The 21633-nt window shown below is 40.0% G+C and overlaps 1 protein-coding gene across 1 annotated transcript; it reads right to left on the reverse strand.

Moving 5' to 3' along the window:
• Positions 1 to 2632: 2632 nt before the first annotated feature.
• On the reverse strand, positions 2633 to 20164 carry ccdc24 (coiled-coil domain containing 24). The gene is made up of 8 exons (XM_085378891.1): positions 20015 to 20164; positions 15692 to 15879; positions 10582 to 10698; positions 10378 to 10482; positions 8756 to 8810; positions 4281 to 4338; positions 3865 to 3961; positions 2633 to 3638 (listed from the first exon to the last, which is right to left on the reverse strand). The coding sequence occupies exons 1-8, from the start codon at positions 20162 to 20164 to the stop codon at positions 2633 to 2635; spliced, it is 1776 nt and encodes a 591-aa protein (XP_085235017.1).
• Positions 20165 to 21633: the final 1469 nt, after the last annotated feature.

A 21633-nucleotide genomic window follows, 5' to 3' on the forward strand; every position in this document is an offset into this window, starting at 1 on the left:
GGGGGGGGGGGGGGGGGGGGGAATAGGAGTTTCAAAATTTCCTGTATGCTGAATAAAAAACAAACAAACATTGAGGACCCCAGGTTTGGTGGGATTGTTGATAAGACCTTTCTTTTTAAGAAGTTCAAGATGACTGTTCTCAGCATTTGCCCTGCAAAGGTCCTTCCTATCTGGTTGATAACACTGAAAATTTGAATATATTTTATGAAGGAGAGGTAATCTACAATTTTGAAACTGCATTTGACAGAGCATGTCAAATGCAAGTGCATAAATAACAGTTATAAATGATTGTCTAATGTTCCAGTTTCTTCCTTAGGCTATTTCTTTATGTTCACATTTCCTTATTCCTTCGTTTTTTCATATATTTCCAAATGCCATTCTTATTGACTTTATATTGGTATTTATATATGTGGAAAATGTCAGTCTAAAACAGGATTAGTCTGCAGGGGCAACCCTTTTATGCATTTCATTATTTATTGAGTGCATTGACTTCTACTGCAAATACATCGTTTCCCTTCAAACCTATTCTGTACAAATGTCTTGAGTAACTCGTCATTTTTTCTATTTGATATTTTTGCAGGAAAATAAGAAATAGGTGCAACAATTTATTGACACATGCAAAGATGGAAATACAGAGAGCGTCCATCTCTAAAGAGATTGAAATTCCAGATTTGGGATGACCACCTTTATTGTTTAACACAGCCCGACCTCTCTTAGACAAGCTTTCTTCTCATTTCTTTAAGTAGTCTTCAGGAATAGTTCACCAGGCTTCTTGAAGGACATTCAAAGTTTTTCTTTGGATCTTGGCTACTTATTATTCTGATCTCATGCTGAATCAATAATGTTGAAGTCTGGACTGTGGGGAGGCCAATCCATGACTGATAGTGTCCAATTGTTCATATCGTGACGTTTTTACTGCACGGTCTGTGTTTGGGATCACTGTCGTACTAATAAACAAAGTCACTGGTGACCAGATGCTTTTCAGATGGCCTCTTGAGCACCAGCGCCCCTAGTATGCAACCCTCAAAGACTAAGTCTTTTATGTAAGTAATCTAAATGTGTGGGAGCCACAGAAACCTTAGAACCCCAGCTAAATGCTCACGCAAACCATTTCTAAAACCAACAAACACAGCGAAAACAAGCGATGACTAAACTAGCAGTTACGTAATTTCGCGTAAAAGTCCGCTAAACACACAACCGTGTCATGAACTCTCCCGACTTCATATAAAAAGGAAAACAAAGCCTGGTTAGCTAGCTGAGCTCTCACCGATTCCAAAACATCAAGTTTCACCCCGCTGACCAAAATTCACTGAACCAGCCGCAAAAGAAGACCACAAAAACGCAAGCTTCCCATATACCCTAAGCCTTACCGGACAGGTTTCCTCAGCTGTTTTTCACCAGTAGCCGACAGCTGCTGTAGCTTGTGGCGGAGCTAACACGAGCCACTTCAATCTTCGGCCATTTTAGGCCCAGTTATAATAGGGCCACGTGGGGTTTTGGTCTTGCAACTTCTGATTGGTGGAAACCCCCTGCATGTGAACGTGTGGTTAATTCTTCAAAAATATAAAAAATAATAATAATAATAAATTTAAAAAAAAAAGAGCAAAAACAACAACCATTTTCAGCATGTTAATGAAATTAAATATTTTTTTGCAATTTAATAGCTAACAAATTCATCTCATATATGGTGTCCAAAATGTCCCAAAATTGTGCAAACTGCACAACGCCTTATTTATTAAAAGTGCTGTCATTTTTCTCTGTTTCACTTTAGAAGCATACATCTTTGCACAGATGATATTTATATGTTGATTACTGATTTTCTGAACTAAAGCATATTTTAAGGTGTTATATGCTAAAAATGAGTTTGTAATTGCATAGAAATACTCATTTTTATTTTTATTCATTTTGGGCATGTCATTTTGAGATGGAAGCTCAGAAAGTCCTTTGGGTAGGAACAGGTTATTATATGGTCACTGTGTTTTATAGATGGCTCTTGACACTCACTGTTCTAACTATCTCCTGAGCTGCTCCATATTTATTGATGTTTTGAACCAAAAATTCCAAATCAGGATTCATCAGTCCATAAGCTCTATTGCCACTGAGGTTTTGTCCAGTTTGTGTGTAATTTGGCACACAGCAGGTTTTCTTTGCCACCCCTTCCTTAAGAATGGATTTTTGACAGCTACCCTTCCAATTTTCTCACATTTTTTAGGAACACACTGCACACCATGACAAGATATGGCAAGTTTGCCACTAAAAACTTTTTGGAATCATATAGTTTGTACAAAAATCATCTTTCATGTCAAACTGTGTTACCTCAACAAAAGAAATGATAACAAATTATGTGTTCTTGTAACTACTTGTATGAGCAAAGTACCTTAAATGAAAACATAGAGGGCATTCAATCCTAAATATATAAAGAAATGAGAGGTGACTCGAGACTTTTGCACCGTTATTATTATTTTTTGAATCCTTATATAAACAAAACATTTTTTGCAACTGTCAACTCATCCAGCTTGGAAATAAAAAGAGAAGAAAATAAATGACTAGAAGACACAGAATATCCATCAGAACTACAAGCCAACTTTATTTTTCCTTGTGACACACCATTGCCCTCAGGTAGTAGTCGTCTTTAAGTTTGGACTCTTGTAGGAGGCACTGGCTGATGAAACCTCTGGAGAAACTGGGGCTCTGCTGGTTCTTTTGGCTGACTTGTGCTTCCCCCTTGTGGTTTTTTTGAAGAGGTAAAAAAATGTTCATTAATCTTTGCTGGTGGTCGCTGACTGCATGCAGCTGAAGGATGAGATGGGCAAAGTGTTGCACACTGGCCACCCAGGTTTTGTTGCTCTTTGCCATCATTCCTGAAGGCACCACTTAAATGTCTAGAAGTCTCACCGCTGCTCTTCCTTCTGCATGTCTGTGCAGGAGTTCTCCGAGTTTCAGACATGACTGAATTCTCAGACATCTTCCTCCTGCTATCAGCATATGACCGTGCGCTCGCTGATTCTAAACTGCCTTCACAGCTACTATCCTGCTGCCTGTTTTGAATACCTGATTTCCATTTCGCTGCCACAGATTGGTCAGTACTTTTGCTGCTGCAACTTCCTGCATTACAGAGACCGCTGGGAGCAGGAACAAGTGACGGAGTGATATTGATGTTTCTTGGCCTGTATGCAGGGCTGCTCTTTCTCTCCCTCTGCGGTGACCATTCACACTCTGTGCTTTGGCTGTGAATCCTGCAGTTTACTGATAAATGGGTTTTGTGAAGGGGTGAGTTTCTCTCAGATTTTACTTCAAAATTAGCCGTAGAATCCGGGGTCCTGCAGGAAAGACCAGCACTGTCTTGTTCTGGACAAAAACCGCACTGGTTATTATTTCTCATTATGTGGTCAGTGGTGAGGAGACCGTGTGTATGCCCAGATGTGTCAGCAGTGCTGCAGGTAGGTGTTTTGCTTGACTTATTAAAAGCTGATGTGACTCCATGCTGACCGTGAGTCCTGGATGTTGACATCTTAGAGAGACGGGGTCTAGCTGGAGGCCTGGGTATAGGAGGGGACAGAGGAGGAGGTGGATGCGGTCTTAGGACTGATGGAGGAGATAAAGTTTTCAGACTCTCTGAGCTTTGTGCTGCTGTCAGTCTGTGGAAAATGAATCAGAAGTTCATGAATTAAGGGAATTTTCATTCACAATGACAACAAAAAGAAGCAGTTGAAGGTATTTTTTGAGATGGTGTTATAGGAAAAGCGTCATCGTGTTCACATTCAAAATATTTAATGGAATAAGAAGACAAAAACAAGCAATGAAAGTGAAGCAGCTATTTTAATATTAATTACATAGCTGTCACTAATAATAATGCATACTAACCTGAAACCTTTCTTTGCAGGCAAAGGGGACGAAGGTGGGAACAGAAAGGGGCTGAGCTCCAAATCCACTTGTATAGCTCCTCTAAGTTCTCTCAGGTCTACAAATATACAAACACAACATATCTGAGATATGAAATGGTCTCAAATATGATTAAAACTATTTTGAGATATTGTGAATATTAATTAAAAACATTAATGTAAGTCCCTGTTAATCCTAACTAATCCCTGAACGCCTCCTTGTACTCATGAACTACCTGTTAATCAGCAGAAGACAGACCCTGCATAGCTCACTTTTACATTCATAAATATGTCTTGGAATCAGTTTCAAATTGTAAACTCAAATAAAGACATGTAACGCGTGTTGGACAAAATATTTTGCCAGCAGATGGCAGCAAATGCCAAAATTTGTGACTTAACCTGCAAGTGAAGGTTCAGATTTATGAAGTCCGCTGTGACACTTTTGTTTAATGTTTGCCTGCAAGAAACACAAAGCACAGGAGAAAAGAGAAACTTGAGAGCTCATGTTAACTGTGCAGTTCTACTCCTCGTCGCAGGAGCGTTTAGCATAATGCTGTGGCACCAAACTAGGACACACTGGAAAAATAGGATATAAATGTATTAAACATGCTTAAGATGAGGCTTTGGAAATAGCAAAGGAACAGGGAAGAGGATAAAACTAACAGCGGGAGGAGAAGGAAAGGAATGTGTGTATGTGTGTAACCGCTAAATGATTGAGCAGCAGTGTTCCATCATAATTTGGCTTCAAACATCGATATCCATAGCAAATGAAAACCATAGAGCTCTGTGTGTTAGTGTGTGTCTGAAACTCACAAAACCAAAGACCTGATTGCAAAATGTGTCTTAATGTGCATGTGTTTGTTACCAGAGACTGGCACAGCCTCCTTCTCGTTTTACAGCAACACAAATACTAAGAGTCTTTATAGACACCGCAGACTATTACACAAACACACATGCACGCGTGCGCACATGCACAAACACAGACATACCCACATAAACCCACAGGCCTGGAGACTGACAGATAAAGCACATACTCTGCCCTGTTCTCATAGTGGGATTCAAACCCAAACCTTCCAGTATTGTCTTTCAGAGCGACAGACAAAGTATGTGCGGTGCCACTGACAGAGAAGTGACTGAAATCTAAAACAACTCTAAAGCGCACGCACTCCAAAAATAGCCTGTGTGGTCCGTGTGGGGTTTGAACACATTACCACAGTGCAGACTTGGTGGTATTTTAGGAAAGGCTGTATGTTTTAGTGATTAATCTGATACATGAGAACCCAAATCCGCCTCTGCACGACACACATTTACGGCAACTTCCTCGGCAGCTTAATCCTTCTACAAAATCCAGCTCAAAGCGGTATGACAGCCATCTTTTCATAACCTGAGGTGGTGGTTCTCTAAGATGGCTCTGTCAAGCTTGATCAAGCTGGTCAAGCAGTAAAAAAATAAATAAATACTTTCAGCATCCTGATGGAACACCTTATATAAGTTGGTTTTATCAAGTCTCAGTCACACTAGAGTAAAAATAGGCCAGCAACCTCCTTGTGACTACGAAAAACTGGTTGTCGCCTGGTGAATGCACTGAATTTTCTTCTCGTTTGGCAAAAACGAGAAGTTGCAGTGAACGCTTTCAACAGCAAGCCCATTGCACCTTTGACAACCTGTTTACAAGCAAGCGTTGGCCGACTCAAACTGAGTCGAGTAACTCTCTTACAAATTGGTGAAGCTTTGAAAATATCATTTTTATAAATGCAGACAGATTGACAATACATCGCATTCAATTTCAGTCAGTTTGGACTGATGAGCTCAACTCCAGTGCCACCTTTCTTTTTGCAATGGTGGGCTCAACTCAACTGGTTTTATTCTGGTTATAATCCTATATAAAAGCAAGTCTGTTCAGCACCTATGTTATTATACAGTTAAATAACTATCCTCCAGCAACTGCAACACCATTTGTGAAGGAATTCTTGAATTTGTCTTGCATATCTATGAGGCTCTGGCCAGACTGTAGCATTTGGTGGAGAAGCTACACCAGTTTAACCAGAACTGCATAGTTTAGATGTTTTCAGGATGACATATTAAGGTCATTTTTAATCACATTTTACACAGTATAACTTTTATAAAGTCAGTATTGTCAGAAATGCATCACCATACAGAAGTAATAATACTCTAGCTGTTGCACTGTGATGTGCTTGTTTATCTCTGAGATGGGACTATATTATGTTGATTTTAGAAGCCAGGTGTGTAGGGTGGGGTGTAAGGCAGCTTTGAGCTAGAGCAGGGCTGCTAGCAATTCAATAGAAAAAAACATGAATAAAACAAAGTAAAATAAAATGTAAGTTAAAAGCCAGCAGCACCTCTGATAGCACAAACAAAGATCAGTCCATCAGTTTAAATAAAGATCATATAAATCATGAAATCCCTGACAGACTCCAGTCCTATGACAGCAGTGAGTTAAAGCTGACTGCGATGTTTAGACTACATATCAGAGGCTCCACTGAGACGTACTCCTTTATTTATTATGAACAAATAAGTTTCAGTAACTTTGTGTAAAGCTCAAAGCGTAGCCAAAGTCAGACTGTGATGGAAGAGATCAGTGACCTAATAAGTAATAAAGCTGTGAAGAGAGTCATGATGATGATTCCGATTTACCAGTTAGTGTCCATAATAGAAAAAGTTCACTTATTAACAGATTATGTAAAATTGTGTGTAAACCTGTGCTGACAGCGCGGTCTTTACTTTAGAGTAAGGATAGGTTTGTTTTTTTTTACATATTTTCCACAGCTCGAGTGTTTTATACTCAGTACACTCAAACAAGGATCAGTAGAGGTTTGTGTATACATGTGTGAGTTCCTCCTATCTACTGTCATTAAGAGTTGTTTGTTTGGTGCTGGTCCAAGTCACTATCTCTCCCTCCTGCTAAGAGAAAATGGGTCATTATGACTGTGTTTAGGACCATTTTATGATTGGCCGCTACATCCAGCACTAAAAAAAGCAATTAGCTCATACTGTAACAATCCCTATATGCCTGATATGCCTTTGTTTAATAGCTGTTTTAAAAACAATATAATTTAACTGCACTGAATAACTCTAAATCAATAGAAACCTCAGCTGTGCGTAGTAAAAAGCTTACTGGCTGACAGGCGTAGCATTTAGAACATGTGGTTGATTACGTAAACAAGAAAAAGCCCCCCCAAAAATGTAGAAATTAAAAGCAGCCCTTGGAACAAAACAGAGGTTAACAATTATGATCTAAAACTCTGACTTGAACATTCAAATGTTTTCCTGCTTAGCTCTGCCTCTCCATAACGTCTTCCAATTTGGAGCAGAATCTGAATTCCCCTTGAAAAACACACAGAAAGAGAATTGGTGATTTAAAGAAAAATATACACAAGTCTGTGAACTACTTCTAAATCTTCACTGTCGATTCCTTTATGACCGCCTCAGATGTGGTGAGATTGTAGAATTGTTAATAATCGAACAAGTCACACAGAAGATCCTGAGGCCAGTGTTGTTCCAAGATCTGAAGCGTTCACTCTTAATAAGGTAATGATGACTTGCACAATGTAAGGCCAACACGGTCCCCACATCTGTGACTGAACATGCACAGTGAGTTCATGCCAATCGCACATCAGACAGCAGACACTTGCTTAAGGAAACAATTTCCTTACTGGCACTGATTGCAATCTCTTTTAAATGAGATCTAAGAGAGACAAAGAAAAGTGGTTAAAATTAACTTCCCACCGTCAGGCTTTTAAAGCTAACACATGCTTGGGTCACGTTTCCTCTTTATCTTCACTCTCCTACACGGGGTTTTACTTTGTCAACAATAAAAAGCTCAATGAGGGTTTCAATATTGTGTACCTTTCCCGCTTTGTTTATCTTTTTAATGGCATCTTCGCCTCACAGGAACGTTTAAGTAATTTAAGAAGATGTTTGCGCTTCAGGCACAACAACACTTCATCCACTGCTGGGTCCTTGAAAACATGCAGTGAACTTGAGTGTCTGTTCTTTGCTTAGGTTTCTAATATTTCCGAGAGAAGCTCTTGGCAATGCAACACTTGTAGATGGTCAGACACAAAAAGAGTGTACAGAGAGATAACTTCAACATCTGGGCAGCAGAGAAGTCCTACATCTGGCTAAACTCACTCTGTTTCTGTGATAACGTACATGTGTAGTTAGATCGAGTGTGTGTGTGTGTGTGTGAAAATGTCTTTATATGCCATTTGATTGATTGGGAGGAGATTGATCTTACTCTTGGCTGGAAAAATGGAAAATACAAGTTCAGACTGAGGCTTTGCAGGCTTTTGTGAGCGTGCATGCATGCTGATTTGTGAAAATGTTCGCCCTGGCTGGGCTTCACCGCCAAAAAGAGAATTAGCAGGACTGCCTAAGGGACTGAAACTAAGAGGGAAAAACATATCTTTTGTCTTTCAGACTAAAAATATGCTGACGCACGAGGAAGTCAGTGTAATGGAAACGATGAACATGCATCAAACAACTCAAGCTCGAAAAATGCTAAATGCTAAAAATGCTATTTTGTATGTAGTTTCTTTCTCTGTAGCTGAAGAAACTTTGGATGAAGGTAAACTCTCAGTTTGGGGATTAAGTGGAAAAATTACACCTGAAGAAAAACCCTACTCTACAGATTATGCTACATATTGATAAAGCACATATTATTCAGGCCTCACAGTCCTTCGCGATGCTCATAATTCATGGATTGTTTTGATGTGTAAAATTCACAGCTGTTTTGGTGCAGTCACCTGTAAATAACTGTAGGATTTTCATCAGTGTTGCACTGGCAACTAACAAAAAAAAAGGTTGAGTAAGCATTCATTTGATAGGTGGCTGTTCCATCCTGATCTTCTTACCTTTATATGCTTCACCAGTCTGGTCAGTTCTTCACATTCCCCTATTAGGAGAGCTCTGCATGGATGGATAGACAGACAGACTGACAGATAAATATCAGTTTCAATAGGATGGAAAACACAGGCAGCGACAACAGAATAGGTGCATTGCTCAGACTTTATCCTCTGCAGTTTTCATACGGTACAGAGGAAACAGTGTCCTATTTTTCTTTTCCCTCCCTATCTTTGCCCTTCTCCAGTTACATAACCGTAGTAGATTTTATTCACTTCTTTCAAATGAAAAAGAATCTTCTGCTGGCTCTGGTCGGGTCTGGGATCCATTTATTGACAATGGGGCCTTTTGTTCTGGTCTAGGCAGGAAATGGGAGAAAGAGAGAGAGGGAGGGAGGCGTTTTTCTAAGGTAGCTCCAGCGACTGCTTTGCCCCGTGGGCCTCAGAGCGAGGGGTGAAGGAAGAAACGGAGGGATGGAGCGTGAAGGAGGCAGGGCAATGACAAAAGCCACAGAGGAAGGCTGAGGGGGAAATTAAGGGGAAAATGAGAGGGCTCAGAGAAACTCTGACTTTCAGAGTTACAAAGACCAAATATGAATGAGTCAGTCACAAAAAAAATTATATGCAAGATGTGTCGCTGCTAGACTGTATTACAAAAACCAGGACAAGAGTTCATTCTTTAACTATTGTACCAGTGTGAACTGTGCTCTTTCCCAGTTTGGACCGCATGTATGCCCTTACGTTATTCCACTAAGTTGGGTGTGTATAGATGGTGCACTACAGGGTCATATATAAGGAGGTACGGAAAAAGATTTTAGGGGTCACAATAAACAAACAGCTGTTTGTTTATTGTGAAATCAAACCAGTCTGTATGCTCTAGAGCATACAGACTGGTTTGATTTCACAGAAGACTGATCGATACAACCGGTGCTTTCTCCGAACAGCACAATCCAAATAACAATATGTTGTATTGATACAAAAAAGTAATGAATGACAACACTGAAAGTGTTTTAAGTACAATAATAAAGGTTCTTTAAAGGAAGGTGTGATAATGTATTTGCTTATTAAAATCTGGATGTATTAGGGCGATACTGCCGGATTTGTAAATAAATTCTAATCATTCGACCCTGAAGGGCAGACTTTGTGGATTCACAGCAAGCACTGAGCCTCTTTTAAAAAAAATCTTTTCACTAGCATTAAAAGATTTTCTGTTCTTTTGTTTTTCTTTTAGCTCTGTAACTTTGAGAACGTGTGACATCAATGTTGCTTACTTACACATACCACAGATACCCAGCAACAGCGTTGTTTCGAGCCTCAAGTTTCAGGTTTTGATGCCTTGCCCTCAGCTTCTTAGCTTTAACAGACTATCACTATCTATCTGCTATTTGGTGCCAAGTATGGTGAAGACTGCTGCAGCTTCAGACAACAACCACATGTGAACACTTCAAATGACCCACAAACAGAAAAGCTGAGGGATTTAAAAACTTAACAAATAAAAGTCTGAAAGTAGTACAGATCTGTACATTCAGATGATAATATTCCCTTTGGTACAAATGACCCAGTTCAAAGTTGATTCAAATACTTAACAAAAATTTTTTAAGGCTTTTGAAATCCTTAACATGGCTCAAACTCACCTGAGTCGATCAACCACTTGGTCTATCTCGGTGACATTAAGCTTTCCTCTCACCGCTTCGATCTCATCTTCAGCTCTGGACTGGACTGAGCAGCGGGAGTCCGGCCTAAAGAGGGACAGGTTGGAATTGAAGACAGAAGATTACAAGACTTTATCAAGTTCTGCATAATCTCAGTAAATTAAGCAAGCCTGGGCTCTTGCTAACCTGCTTCCACTGTCAGTATCTTTAGGGTTGGTGCAATTAGTATGACATCTGTCTCGGTGGCCGAGGGCGTAGTTTAGAGTCTCAGGTTTGTACCGATGCAGGAGCTCCTCAACATCTCTAATACAAAAGAGCCACAGATTGAGCTTTTGCTTTTCTGCAGTTTTCCACAGTGCTTTAATCCTTTGCATTGCCTAAAAGAGGTTGAAACTGTATCCAAGCGCTTTGCACTTTTTCATAGGATCTGCTAATGATTTCAGCGGCATGACAGCTACACTGCAGTAATACTGGTTGGAAAAGTGAGAAAAGTTGTGGTAGAATGTGCTGTTTGGTGTTAAGAATATAATGAAGCATAAGCATAAGTTCAGTAAGAAAGATCTGTAAGCACTCATCTGCACTGGTGGTTTTTGCCTGCCAGTCTATTCTTTGTATCAGTCCCACTTTCACAGGCTCTCAAAACTCAATGCTGACATCACTGTTCTAGTCCAATCATCTTCTTGCCTGTCAGCTTCAACCCAATCAGCTTCCAATCTGTTTAATTTAAACCTCAGTGCTCTTCTGTCATTCTCTCTTTCAGACTTTCATTCACGCAACCCACTTCTTCCCCATCTCCACAGCACCCGAGTCACTCAGGGCGCCATCCAAGCCTTCATCTTCATCTTCACCATCACCGCCCTCCAGGGGGTCCTGCCCTACTTCCTGTCACTGGTGGGACGCTGTTCTGCTACGATGGGTTTTTGAAATCTAATTGCCAAATAGCTTAACTGAATTCTGTATATCAATAAATCATGTTCTGCTATTCCAAATGGTCTCTTCTTATTGAATTAAATTTTTAAAACGTGTCCACAAGTTATCTTTAAAAAGCATGTATATCTCAAAGCAGAAAAGTTATACAGCAGCAGCATTAATTCTTCACTCATGGAGAAAGCCAAACCACAGGGGCAGCTGCAGGTGAGGTGGCTCTCTGCCTGGTCCATTCTGCTTAATTTCACAGTCACTGCGCAATAGAAAATGCATGTTTTTATGCGAATCTGGCAACGATATGCATCTATGTGTGTTTGTGTATGTGTAAGAGACTGAATGGTAGGAACATCAGGACCACACAGGAGGAAGCCTACAAGATAAATCAGTCAGCTTTACAAGGCACACACCCACCCCCACCGCCTCATACAAACGACTTAAACACAGAAAAATGCAGCACCGACTGCATCAACAACTATTGCTGAAACCAGTCCTGTCAGGTAAATGTCTAGTAAACCTTTTTTTTTTTTAAAGGTACAAATACTTTGTATGAGAGGTCCACACCTTGATGTATGTATTCTCAATTTTAACGCCAACAGAGCATATTAAATTAAACAGATGGTTGTCGAGCTCTACAGTGAAAGTGGCATCAGCGAGAAGTGTGTGTTAGGCTTATTCCTGAAAGCCATTCAGCCGATATGCACTTGGGACTTAGCCTAATTGAACGTTCAAAGACCTGGATCACACACACAGTACCATGCATCAAGGTCAACAACTACACAGAAGCCAACTTCAAAGAGAAAAGGTGATTTGCACTGGCACAGTCTGCGTGGCACCAATGCCTTTTTTTGGCACTATTCCCTCCCAGCCAATAACAACAGGCTTGTTTCTCGGTCTGAATGGTACTTTTTATAATCCATTTACATCCAAACTAGAGCACTTTACAAGAGTGACTTGTGTTTTGCAAGTGAGCGAGGCTTCAGTTTGTGTCTTGCTCAGTGACACTGTGGAGGTAAGCATCAATGACACAGCTCTCAGTTCTCACTCCTTCTTTATTCGTCTCCAACATCAACTGCGCATATCGCGCCACAAAACACAGGAACACACTTCCTCTACACTGGGTGTGAGTGGAGCCCTCTAGTGGTCCACCACAACACGTTAATAAGACACTGCTGTTCTGGGCATCAGACCTGTAGCCTTATGGATATTGGATTGTCAGCTTAAACATCAGGCCTTGCTACCATCTGTAGAAAAAAATCCCTTTAAGATTGCTTCAAAATAAATCCCTGTCAACTGAGCTGTCATAACACGCACCAGTGTAACATTTTATATTTTTTTTGATCCACGAACTAGATTCAGTAGGAGACTGTGGAGAAAGAAGTCTTAAATAAAAAAATTAAAAAAAACAGCCAGTCAGTGGAGGGCAGTGCTGGTCTGTTGGTTAACTTTGATCAAGACTGAAATATTTCTCAACTAATAGATGAATGAATTCGAGCATGGTGCTGTAATAGGATGTCACAGCTGCGACAGTTAGTCAGTTTGTGAAATATCTTCCCTCCTAGATATTCCACCATCAACTGTAAGTGGTATTACAGCAAAGTGGAAGCGTTTAGGAGCCACAGCAACTCGCCCATGAAGTGAATGACCATGTAAAGTTGCAGAGCGGGGTCGCTGAGTCCTGAGGTGCATAGTGCGTAAAAGTCGCCAACTCGCTGCTGACTCTGTAACTGCAGAGCTCTGAACCTCCTCTGGATCTAACATCAGCACAGTGTGCTGGATCTAACATGTGCTGGAAGCACACAAACTTTCAGTACACAAACTGTGCTGGAAGCCTCATGGCACTGGTTTCTAGGCTTTACATTACCAAGCACAATGTTAGCATTGAAATGGAGTGGTGTGAAGGATGCGGCCACTGAGCTTGAGAGCAGTGGAAATGTGTTCTGTGAAGTGGTGAAATCACACATTTCTATCAGCCAGCATGTAATGCCAAAAAAAACTTTACCTGCCTGACTGTAAAGTTTGGTGGAGAAGGAGTGGGTTTAATACATCTTTAATTGGGTTGTTTTTCTGGAGCTGCGCTGAGGCCCTTTTTAATGCTTCAGACATCTTGGACAATTCTATGCTTCCATCTTTAACAGTTTGGGAAAGGCCATTTTCTGCCCCTGCATGCTCCAGTGCACAAAGTAACATCCATAGTTGGATGAGTTTTGTGTAGAAGAACGTGATTGGCCTGCACAGAGCCCTGACCTCAATCCTAGCAAGCACCTTTAGGATGAACTGGAACCAAGACTGAACCAGGCTGTGGTGAACAGTACTTTTCTGGATAAAAAATGGCAAGAACTCAGACACATTCCAAAATCTCAATGAAAACCTTCTCAGAAGAGTGGAAGGTGTTATAGCAGCAACAGGGAGACCAAAGCCATATTAATGCCTTTGGATTAACAACTGGTTGTAAAAGCTCCTGTAGGTTAGATGTGTAGGTGGCCCAGTACTTTGACCATATAGTGTAGACTTTATACGGAGTTTAATTCGTCTAATCAAATACCTGCAAATTATTCAACTTCTTGTGTATGTCAACTGTGTGCCAATCACACATAGACAGCAAAGAGGTGATAAAACATTTCCATGGTGCAATTTTAACTACTAAACACACAAAATAAGGACTTTTCTAACATTTATTTCTTTGGGTTTGGGAAATGCCAGTCTTTATGGCATTTTTACCATTTGAAAGACATGATTAATAAAACAAACAAACAAACAAACAATATTAGATCAACCCGTAATTTATACCCACAAATAGCTCAAACGCAAATAACTACATTTAAAAAGACAAAAAAACAAGGACAACCTGATTGCCACTCATTCTGCGCTGTTAGTGAAGACTGGATGGCAATCAGGTTGGACTTTGGTGATACTTATACTGTAAACAGGGCAGGCCTTTGCTGGTGTCTTTCTTAAGGTGTCTTTATGGTTCTTTTTTAATTACCACATCACTTATTTAAAGTAAACTTCTTAAACTTCTTAATCCTTTCATCAAGTCCAATTTAAAGCCTAAATTTCTGATTATTGGCTTTTCACGACTTTTTAAAGGTCCACAGAAACCCACAGAATAAAAAGCTGCCTCCAGCCTACAACAGCCTGCACAAATTGACAGGCAATAAATGGTAAGCCACAAAGCGGAGTGCAATCCATCTTATGTCCTAAAAGGCCTCAGCAAAACCAGTCATGCGGCAGCATTCCTGGCTGCAAACTGCAAGTTGTTGGGGTAGTTGCTACCTTAAACATACATAGTCTCAGTCTCTCACACACACCTCCTCACAAAGGCATTATGTCTTAATGTGAGAATGCAGGGCAGTGCTGGTAACCAATATTGCTCTGCCAATGGTTTTATGACATTCTCCAGAGTATTTTAATGCATGTCATTAAATTGCCGGTTGTTACAAGCTTATCTCTGACCTGCATTATACGATTAGCTGTAAAACATTTTAAAAAAAGATGAAAAAACAGGAATTAGGAAGTTTTATTACTACTTCTTGAGACGCTTATAACTCCCTGATGACATATAAAGCAGATATAGAGTACTAAGTCTCAAAGCTGTCTCCCTGAGTGCCCTTCACTGGATCTCAATCAGCCTTTCTTTTCCTTCAAAGTTGTTGCAATTCTATACTAACTTTTCACAAGATTTTGAAGATGAGTATTTGGCTCCCATTTAAAGTAAAACATATCTGCAATTCGACAGAGCTTGCACTGAGTGCGAGTCTAGTGTTTGCAGTCATCTATCACTGTGTCTCGCTCCTATAATTGTCCTATTGTTCCTCAATTCCCACACCAGTTCCCGTCTCCAAAAACCTTTGTCCTTCTGCTTTCCCATGCCATTTGTAACCGACATGGGAGCACAAAATAGCATTTTATGGTACTTTTTGTCAGGAGGGAGAAATGACGTAAAACGTGTGAGACCATGGTCTTAACTTATCTGATCAGCCCACCTAATGGCTGGTGAATAAAGGAAAGACATGAATGATCAGGGGAAAGAAAGAAATGTATAAAATGGGCATAAAAAGTCAGGATAAAAAAAACAAACTAATAAAGCTTTTAATTTCTTAAGAAAATGTTCAATGTATTGTCACTTAGTCCTGGGACAGACTGGTGACCTGACCAGGGTGTACCCTCACATCTCACCATATGATAGATGGGACAGGCTCTAGTTAGAGTGGATAGATGGTAACATTATCAAGATAACAAATTAAGTTATTCTCCAAACTTTGAAGTGCATTTCAAGGCTGTAGCAGAGACTGATGAATAAAAGCGCCATAACTAGTTCATTAAGCATGTCCAGCAGTGTTGATCTGAGTATGTGAGATGTTCCACCTACCTTCCTGCCCTGCTGGCTTTCTCTCCGAGAGTCTGTAGTAACATCTTGACCTCAGCTCTCAAAAGCTCTTTCACAGCAGGGGGGTCAACTAGAGGGGCACTCTGCAGACATGGGAGCGGGGTCCCCGCCCCACCGCCGTGCTTTCCACTTCGCTGGTTCTCCTGCCACATCTTGTGCCACATCTCTGCCTGCAAAAGGTACCACAGTGAGACAAGTGTTTAAAAGTCCCACATTTACTCATATCTACATGGAAATGTAATTGGTGCAAAATACAAGTGTGCAGGGAAAATTACCATGAGAATTATGAAACGCCCATCGGCCTATTTTGTTACCACTGTGCACAAGTTAGTAAATCAATTTCATTTGGAAACAACAGGTTTGTGCAATCTGTTTACAATCTGCATACTGCAACACGCCCACCTGGAGGTGAAGCAGAGAAAGTGATGACAATGATGTAAGACAGAAGCCTGCATGGCTAATAGGCTGGAAAGCAGGGGAAAACTGAAATAACAGAGGCTCACAAGCGGCAGAATTCAAAAAAGGTTGGACATGAAAGTTGAAATGAAAAAGACCACCAAAAAAAAAAACATGTGGAGGGAAAAAAATCCAAGTGAAAAATCCTAATTTTCAATGAAAGCTATTGTAATTATTATTATTATTATTATTATTATTATTATTATTATTATTATTATTAATATTGTTATTATTATTATTAGTAGTAGTAGTAGTTGTTGTAGTGGTAGTAGTGAATTTAAAGACTTGTGTTTAAATTACCTTAATTTGTTCTTAGGTCAAATTCAGGTAGGATAATACTGATAAATCACATTTAAGCATGAAATATTCATACACACAATTTATCCACAGATTTGTAAATGGGCTGGTTATTAGTTGAGTCCACATGGAGTATGCTCCAGATACTGACTTTGTTGGCAAGCTTCCTGCCTAAAGATGACAGGAAGGCAATTATTTTAAAAATAACAGTTATTTCAGGTCAGCAATATGAAAACAATGTGTGAAAAAGATAAACTGTGAGAAGAGTAACCCATAATTCTATACTGCTTCATATGAAAATGACAGCATAGCGTTTGTATTCATAGAACTATTAAGATTGAAAGCAGTGGTTAACAAATACAAAAAATATCCTGCTAGTTACTTTAAAGGTAATCTACTAGTATTTACTCAATGTAAGGATACAAGTAGTTTCCCTCACAGTGACTCAGAAGTTCTACACTGAAAAAAGAATCTGTTAAACTGAGGGACAGATAAATATTTCCACTGACAGTGCAAATACTAAATACTACAAGGAGCAGACATTTTCTTGGCTGTCACTGATGCAAGAAGAGCTTGTTTACTGTAAACTGTTGTGCACAGTTGACAGTCTTCTTGGAACAGGAAGAAATACAACTTCTACATCCACAGGGACAAAGGAGAAAGAAAATCGATATAAATCTGAAAACGACATACACCGTTAGCATGCTTTCACACCACACTGGCTACTATATGTCTTGGGCTGAAAATTAGACAAACACCTCTGTTCATTTTGAGGCCAAGAACCTTTTTATTCTTTGTAGCGCGTGTGAATGCTCATGCCTCAGTGAAGTCTGGATCCCATTAGCACCTCGACACCTGTTGCTTGCCAATCATTTATGTCATGATGCAAAGACTTTACTTCAAAAGAAGGATATTAAACATAGCACTTCTGGTCTTTGCATGTGTATGTGTGTGTGTGCACATCCTCTCGTAACGCCAGCATTTACACCCTATCATGGTGAACACATACAAACACACTAAATTCCGCCATGTGCCTTTAGGCGTTGAGGTGTTTATATTAAAGGATTCATGGCTCACTGGCTAATGAGTTGTTCCTGGATGTTTTTCCCTTTTTCCTCAGCAGTAAGCCAATCTCATCCAAATGCTATTTCAAGGGAACACCGGTGAAACGTTTCAGTTTTGCTGAACTACTTAAATTGGGTTTTTGAAAATATTTAACTTTGGGGATGAAAGAGAGAAAGACAGAGTGAAAGTGAGAGTTCAGGGAGAGATCGGGCCTTATAGGGAGAGTCTAATATTTTCTCTGATCCTGCCGCCTTAGACAATGAGGGCCTTGATGGAGAGAGGAATGGCAGCGCTGAGGAATGGAGGAGACACCTGCAGATCTGCTATTACTTTTCACAGTGGCTCACTGAGGAATGGAAGTCATTATGTGGCTGCAAGAGAAACATAGACAGAAAAGAGAAAGAAAAGACATACAGAGAGCCGTGGAGAGAAAAATGAAAGTGATCCATCCTAAAGTAAATGTAAAGACTGAATCAAAACCTGAATGTACTTGTGTGACAGTCAGATAAGGCCCTCTCTGCTCTATTTTTCCTGAATAATTCTCAGAGCTTTTAGCCTCAAGTCTGTTATTCCACCTGGAGGCTTTACAGTCAGACACACTGAACTGTAGATGAAGAAATGTCAGAGCAATACTCAAAGTCACACACACATACACGTGCAAGGGTACAGGCGCACAATCAAAGCTGACGCACACATACACACAGTCGAGTCAAATTATATGTAGCTAACAGTCTTATCAACAGTTGAGGATTAGCCTCTTTAACCCTGTTATACCGACCCCCTGAGTGACTCAGCTTACTGAGCTTCTTTCTGTGTGTATATAGTGTGTGCGGGGTTGTGCATATGCTGAATTATTTTGCAGTAGTGAGAAGGAGTACCTGCATGCCGTACAGTTGTCGTGTGGATTTCACATAGAAACTGCTACAAATATTATATGTGGTAAGAATCTACATGGCAGGCCTCTAGAGCCGAGTTAAAGCACATCCAGGTGGTTTCCTTTTCTTTTTTTTGTGTGAGCAGTGACTGAACCATTGGGGCACGGCATGGAAAGGAGGGCTGACCAACACATGGAAAGATTTTAGTACTAAACAAGCAGAAGAAAGAAGCTGGTAAAGAGTGAATGGTCTGCATTTAGTAGTGGCTTTTAACCTCAGAGGCTCTACAAAGCATTTGCAGTGTTTCTCATTCATTCATTAACACACACCAAATGCTGCCACTGCAAGGTGTTTGGCTTCACTGTCTTGCTCAGTTACACCTCAGAAACTGGAGGAGTCCAGACAATAAACAGCCAAGCACGAGAAATTTCTGTTCCTCAGAAGGTGGTGAAAAGAAAGCCTACAAACTTGATCTTAAGTGCAGAACTGTCTGTCTGAGGTCTGTCATTTGAGTGTTTCAGCTTTCACTTATTTCTTTAGTCAGCTGATCATAGATTCATTAGAAATTATCTTTTACAGTTCTTTATTTTTCTTTATTGAGGTGTTTGGTTGCTTTTTATGGAAAAAGAAAACATATGATGCCCTGACTTTGCACTTTTTTTTGGAAGGTACATTTGACTGATCCCTTATTTCCCAAGCGTCGCCACAGTGGATGGATCCACGAGTTGATTTGACACAGGTTTTATCCATCTCACGGAGTGCACTGCTGTCTCTAATCAGGGGTCTACATGTCTGAGGCAAAAATGCCCACAGAGCCAGATGCACTTATTAGAAAAAAATGCTTTTTAAGAATTCATTATTTGAGAAAGAAAAAAGGACAGACAATAGAAATATGTTTTACCACAGCTTTGGTTCAGTGGTTGTATCACATCAAGCCACAGTATGAAAGCTGGAATAAGATATTTCAATTTGAATGAATATATAATTACATTTCTCAGTTCTTCACAGTTTTTTATTAATGAGTATCAGGAAGTCACAGTTTCTTCCCTGACATGTTTCACTTTGACTCTTCTCAAAACTTTTCCTCTTTTAATGAACATTTTCACCTCAGTCTTGATTTTAAATGTGCTTGTTTAATGAGTTGTGAGCCATTTCAAGTCCCTGTAGGTCTGAGAGTTTAGCTGCTCTGGAATAAATATTGAAGTCTGTCTGGCTCACATTTGGATCTCATTGTGGCGCCGTGCCAGCTAACCCACATTTCACTTTTATTATGGAGTCTGGGAATTGTAAGTAATGAATATATGCAGCAAAACTAACCTACTTACACAGCCTTAAACCAGAGTCCTTAAATTGTTTGGCTAGGAATGCTTAGCTGAGCAATGTTTTGATTTGCTTCTGCCCAAAAGGAAATTCTTGCAGAAGTTGTGGTAGTACTTTTGTTAAATCCTGCTAGAAACAGACCCAGCGTGAATTCCTCAAAGAAATAAAACCATATGAATGATGAAACAATCTGCTGACTGTGAAGAGGGACCTTTCAACTTACAAACCAGGTGTTGTGGTACTGTATGCAGACAGAAGACATCAAACACTGGAGTTATAAAACTTCTCTCACCTCAGTGTGCATGTCCATGTACACATCTACCAAGGAATGGCCCAGTGCGGTGTAGATCTTTGGCAGCTCTGACTCAGAAATATGTTCAGCGATCAGGCCCCATAGGGACTGGCCAGGGCCCCAGACCTGGCTTTCATCAGGTGACTGCATGTGAATGGCAATCTAAGAGTGAAGAATACAAATTATTGTGGAACATAACAACATACACTGGTGTGAAAAGGTATTTGCCCCTTCCTGATTTCTTTTATACCCCCCATATTTAAATGTTCCAAGTAACCAATGTATATAATAAATTTATTTATACATATATATGGTCCAGGTATTGACTACAACACTTTGTCCTGCTGCATAACAAACTGATGGTCAACATGGACTTTCTGGTAGAACGCAGAATTCATGGTTCCATCATTTATAGCAAGTCGTCCAGCTCCTGAAGCAGCAAAGCAGCTGCAGTCATGATACTACCACCGTCATGTCTGGCTGTTGGTATGACGCTCTCTTTATGAAATGCTGTGTTAGTTTTACGCCAGATGTAACAGGACTTAAACCTTCCAAAAGGCTCGTCAGTCCACGGAACATTTTCCTCAAACACTTGGGAATCATCAAGATGGTTTTTTTGCAAATGTGAGATGAGACATCAGCAGCATTTTTGCTCAGTCGTTTTCTTACTGTTGAATCATGAACTCTGACGTTTACTGAGGCAAATAAGGCCTGCGGTTATCCAGATATTGTTCTGGGTTCTTTTGTTTGAATTACTGACAGACTCTTTGAGTAATTTTGGTAGACGGGCCACTTCTGAGAAGGTTTATCATTGTTTTCTTCATTTGTGAATAATGCTCTCACCGTGAATCCCAAAGCCTTAGAAATTCCTTTGTAACCCGTTCCAGGCTGATAGATGTCAATGACTTTGTTTCTCAGCTGTTTCTTGAGGATTGGAGTTGGACACCCCTGCTTTAGATCGTGACATGATGTGCAGCTTTTTGCGCTCTTTTTGCCTACTTCACTTTGTTAGAAGCTTCTATTTAAGTAATTTCTAGTAGTTTATAAGTAGGAGGGGAATGGAGTAGAAGAATCAAACTGGGTAATAAGCTAAAACTTCAGGCTACACCTTTCTGGCCAAATATTTGCAGTCTTTTGTTGCTTGTTGTTTTCATTTTCATAAATAACACCAAAAAAGAAAAGAAAAGAAAAGAAAAATCGTTATGTAATTAACGTCAGCAGTACTACACAGTATTTTCTTTCCTGGTAAATGGTGCTGCCATGTTTCAAACCAAACGGGCCTGCTGACTTAATAAACTTTAGCCGCACTACTGAAAATGAGTGACAGGAGCAGAAAGTAGGAGCTCGTTTAAACCGATGTAATGTAAGTTTAACACTAAACGATACAAAACACGCTGTGTGAAACCTACTTACCAAATGTGTTTTAAAAAACACTGTAGCCAAAGAGGAAGAGAGGCTCACCTTTTCGATGTTTGATGGGCGTTGAGCTTGCGAGACTATGGTATCTAAGGATAACAATTGAGTTGCTAGGGAGAGATATCGCGAGATTTGTCTGAACCGTTAACACAGAGACTGCACTCAATTAAATCCAGGTAAACTTGGTATATTGTAAAATAAAA

Source organism: Diplotaxodon limnothrissa, linkage group LG18 (assembly GCF_057381915.1).
Source record: "Diplotaxodon limnothrissa isolate DT_005_m linkage group LG18, D_limnothrissa_male_GT1.1, whole genome shotgun sequence".
Lineage (NCBI taxonomy): Eukaryota > Metazoa > Chordata > Actinopteri > Cichliformes > Cichlidae > Diplotaxodon > Diplotaxodon limnothrissa.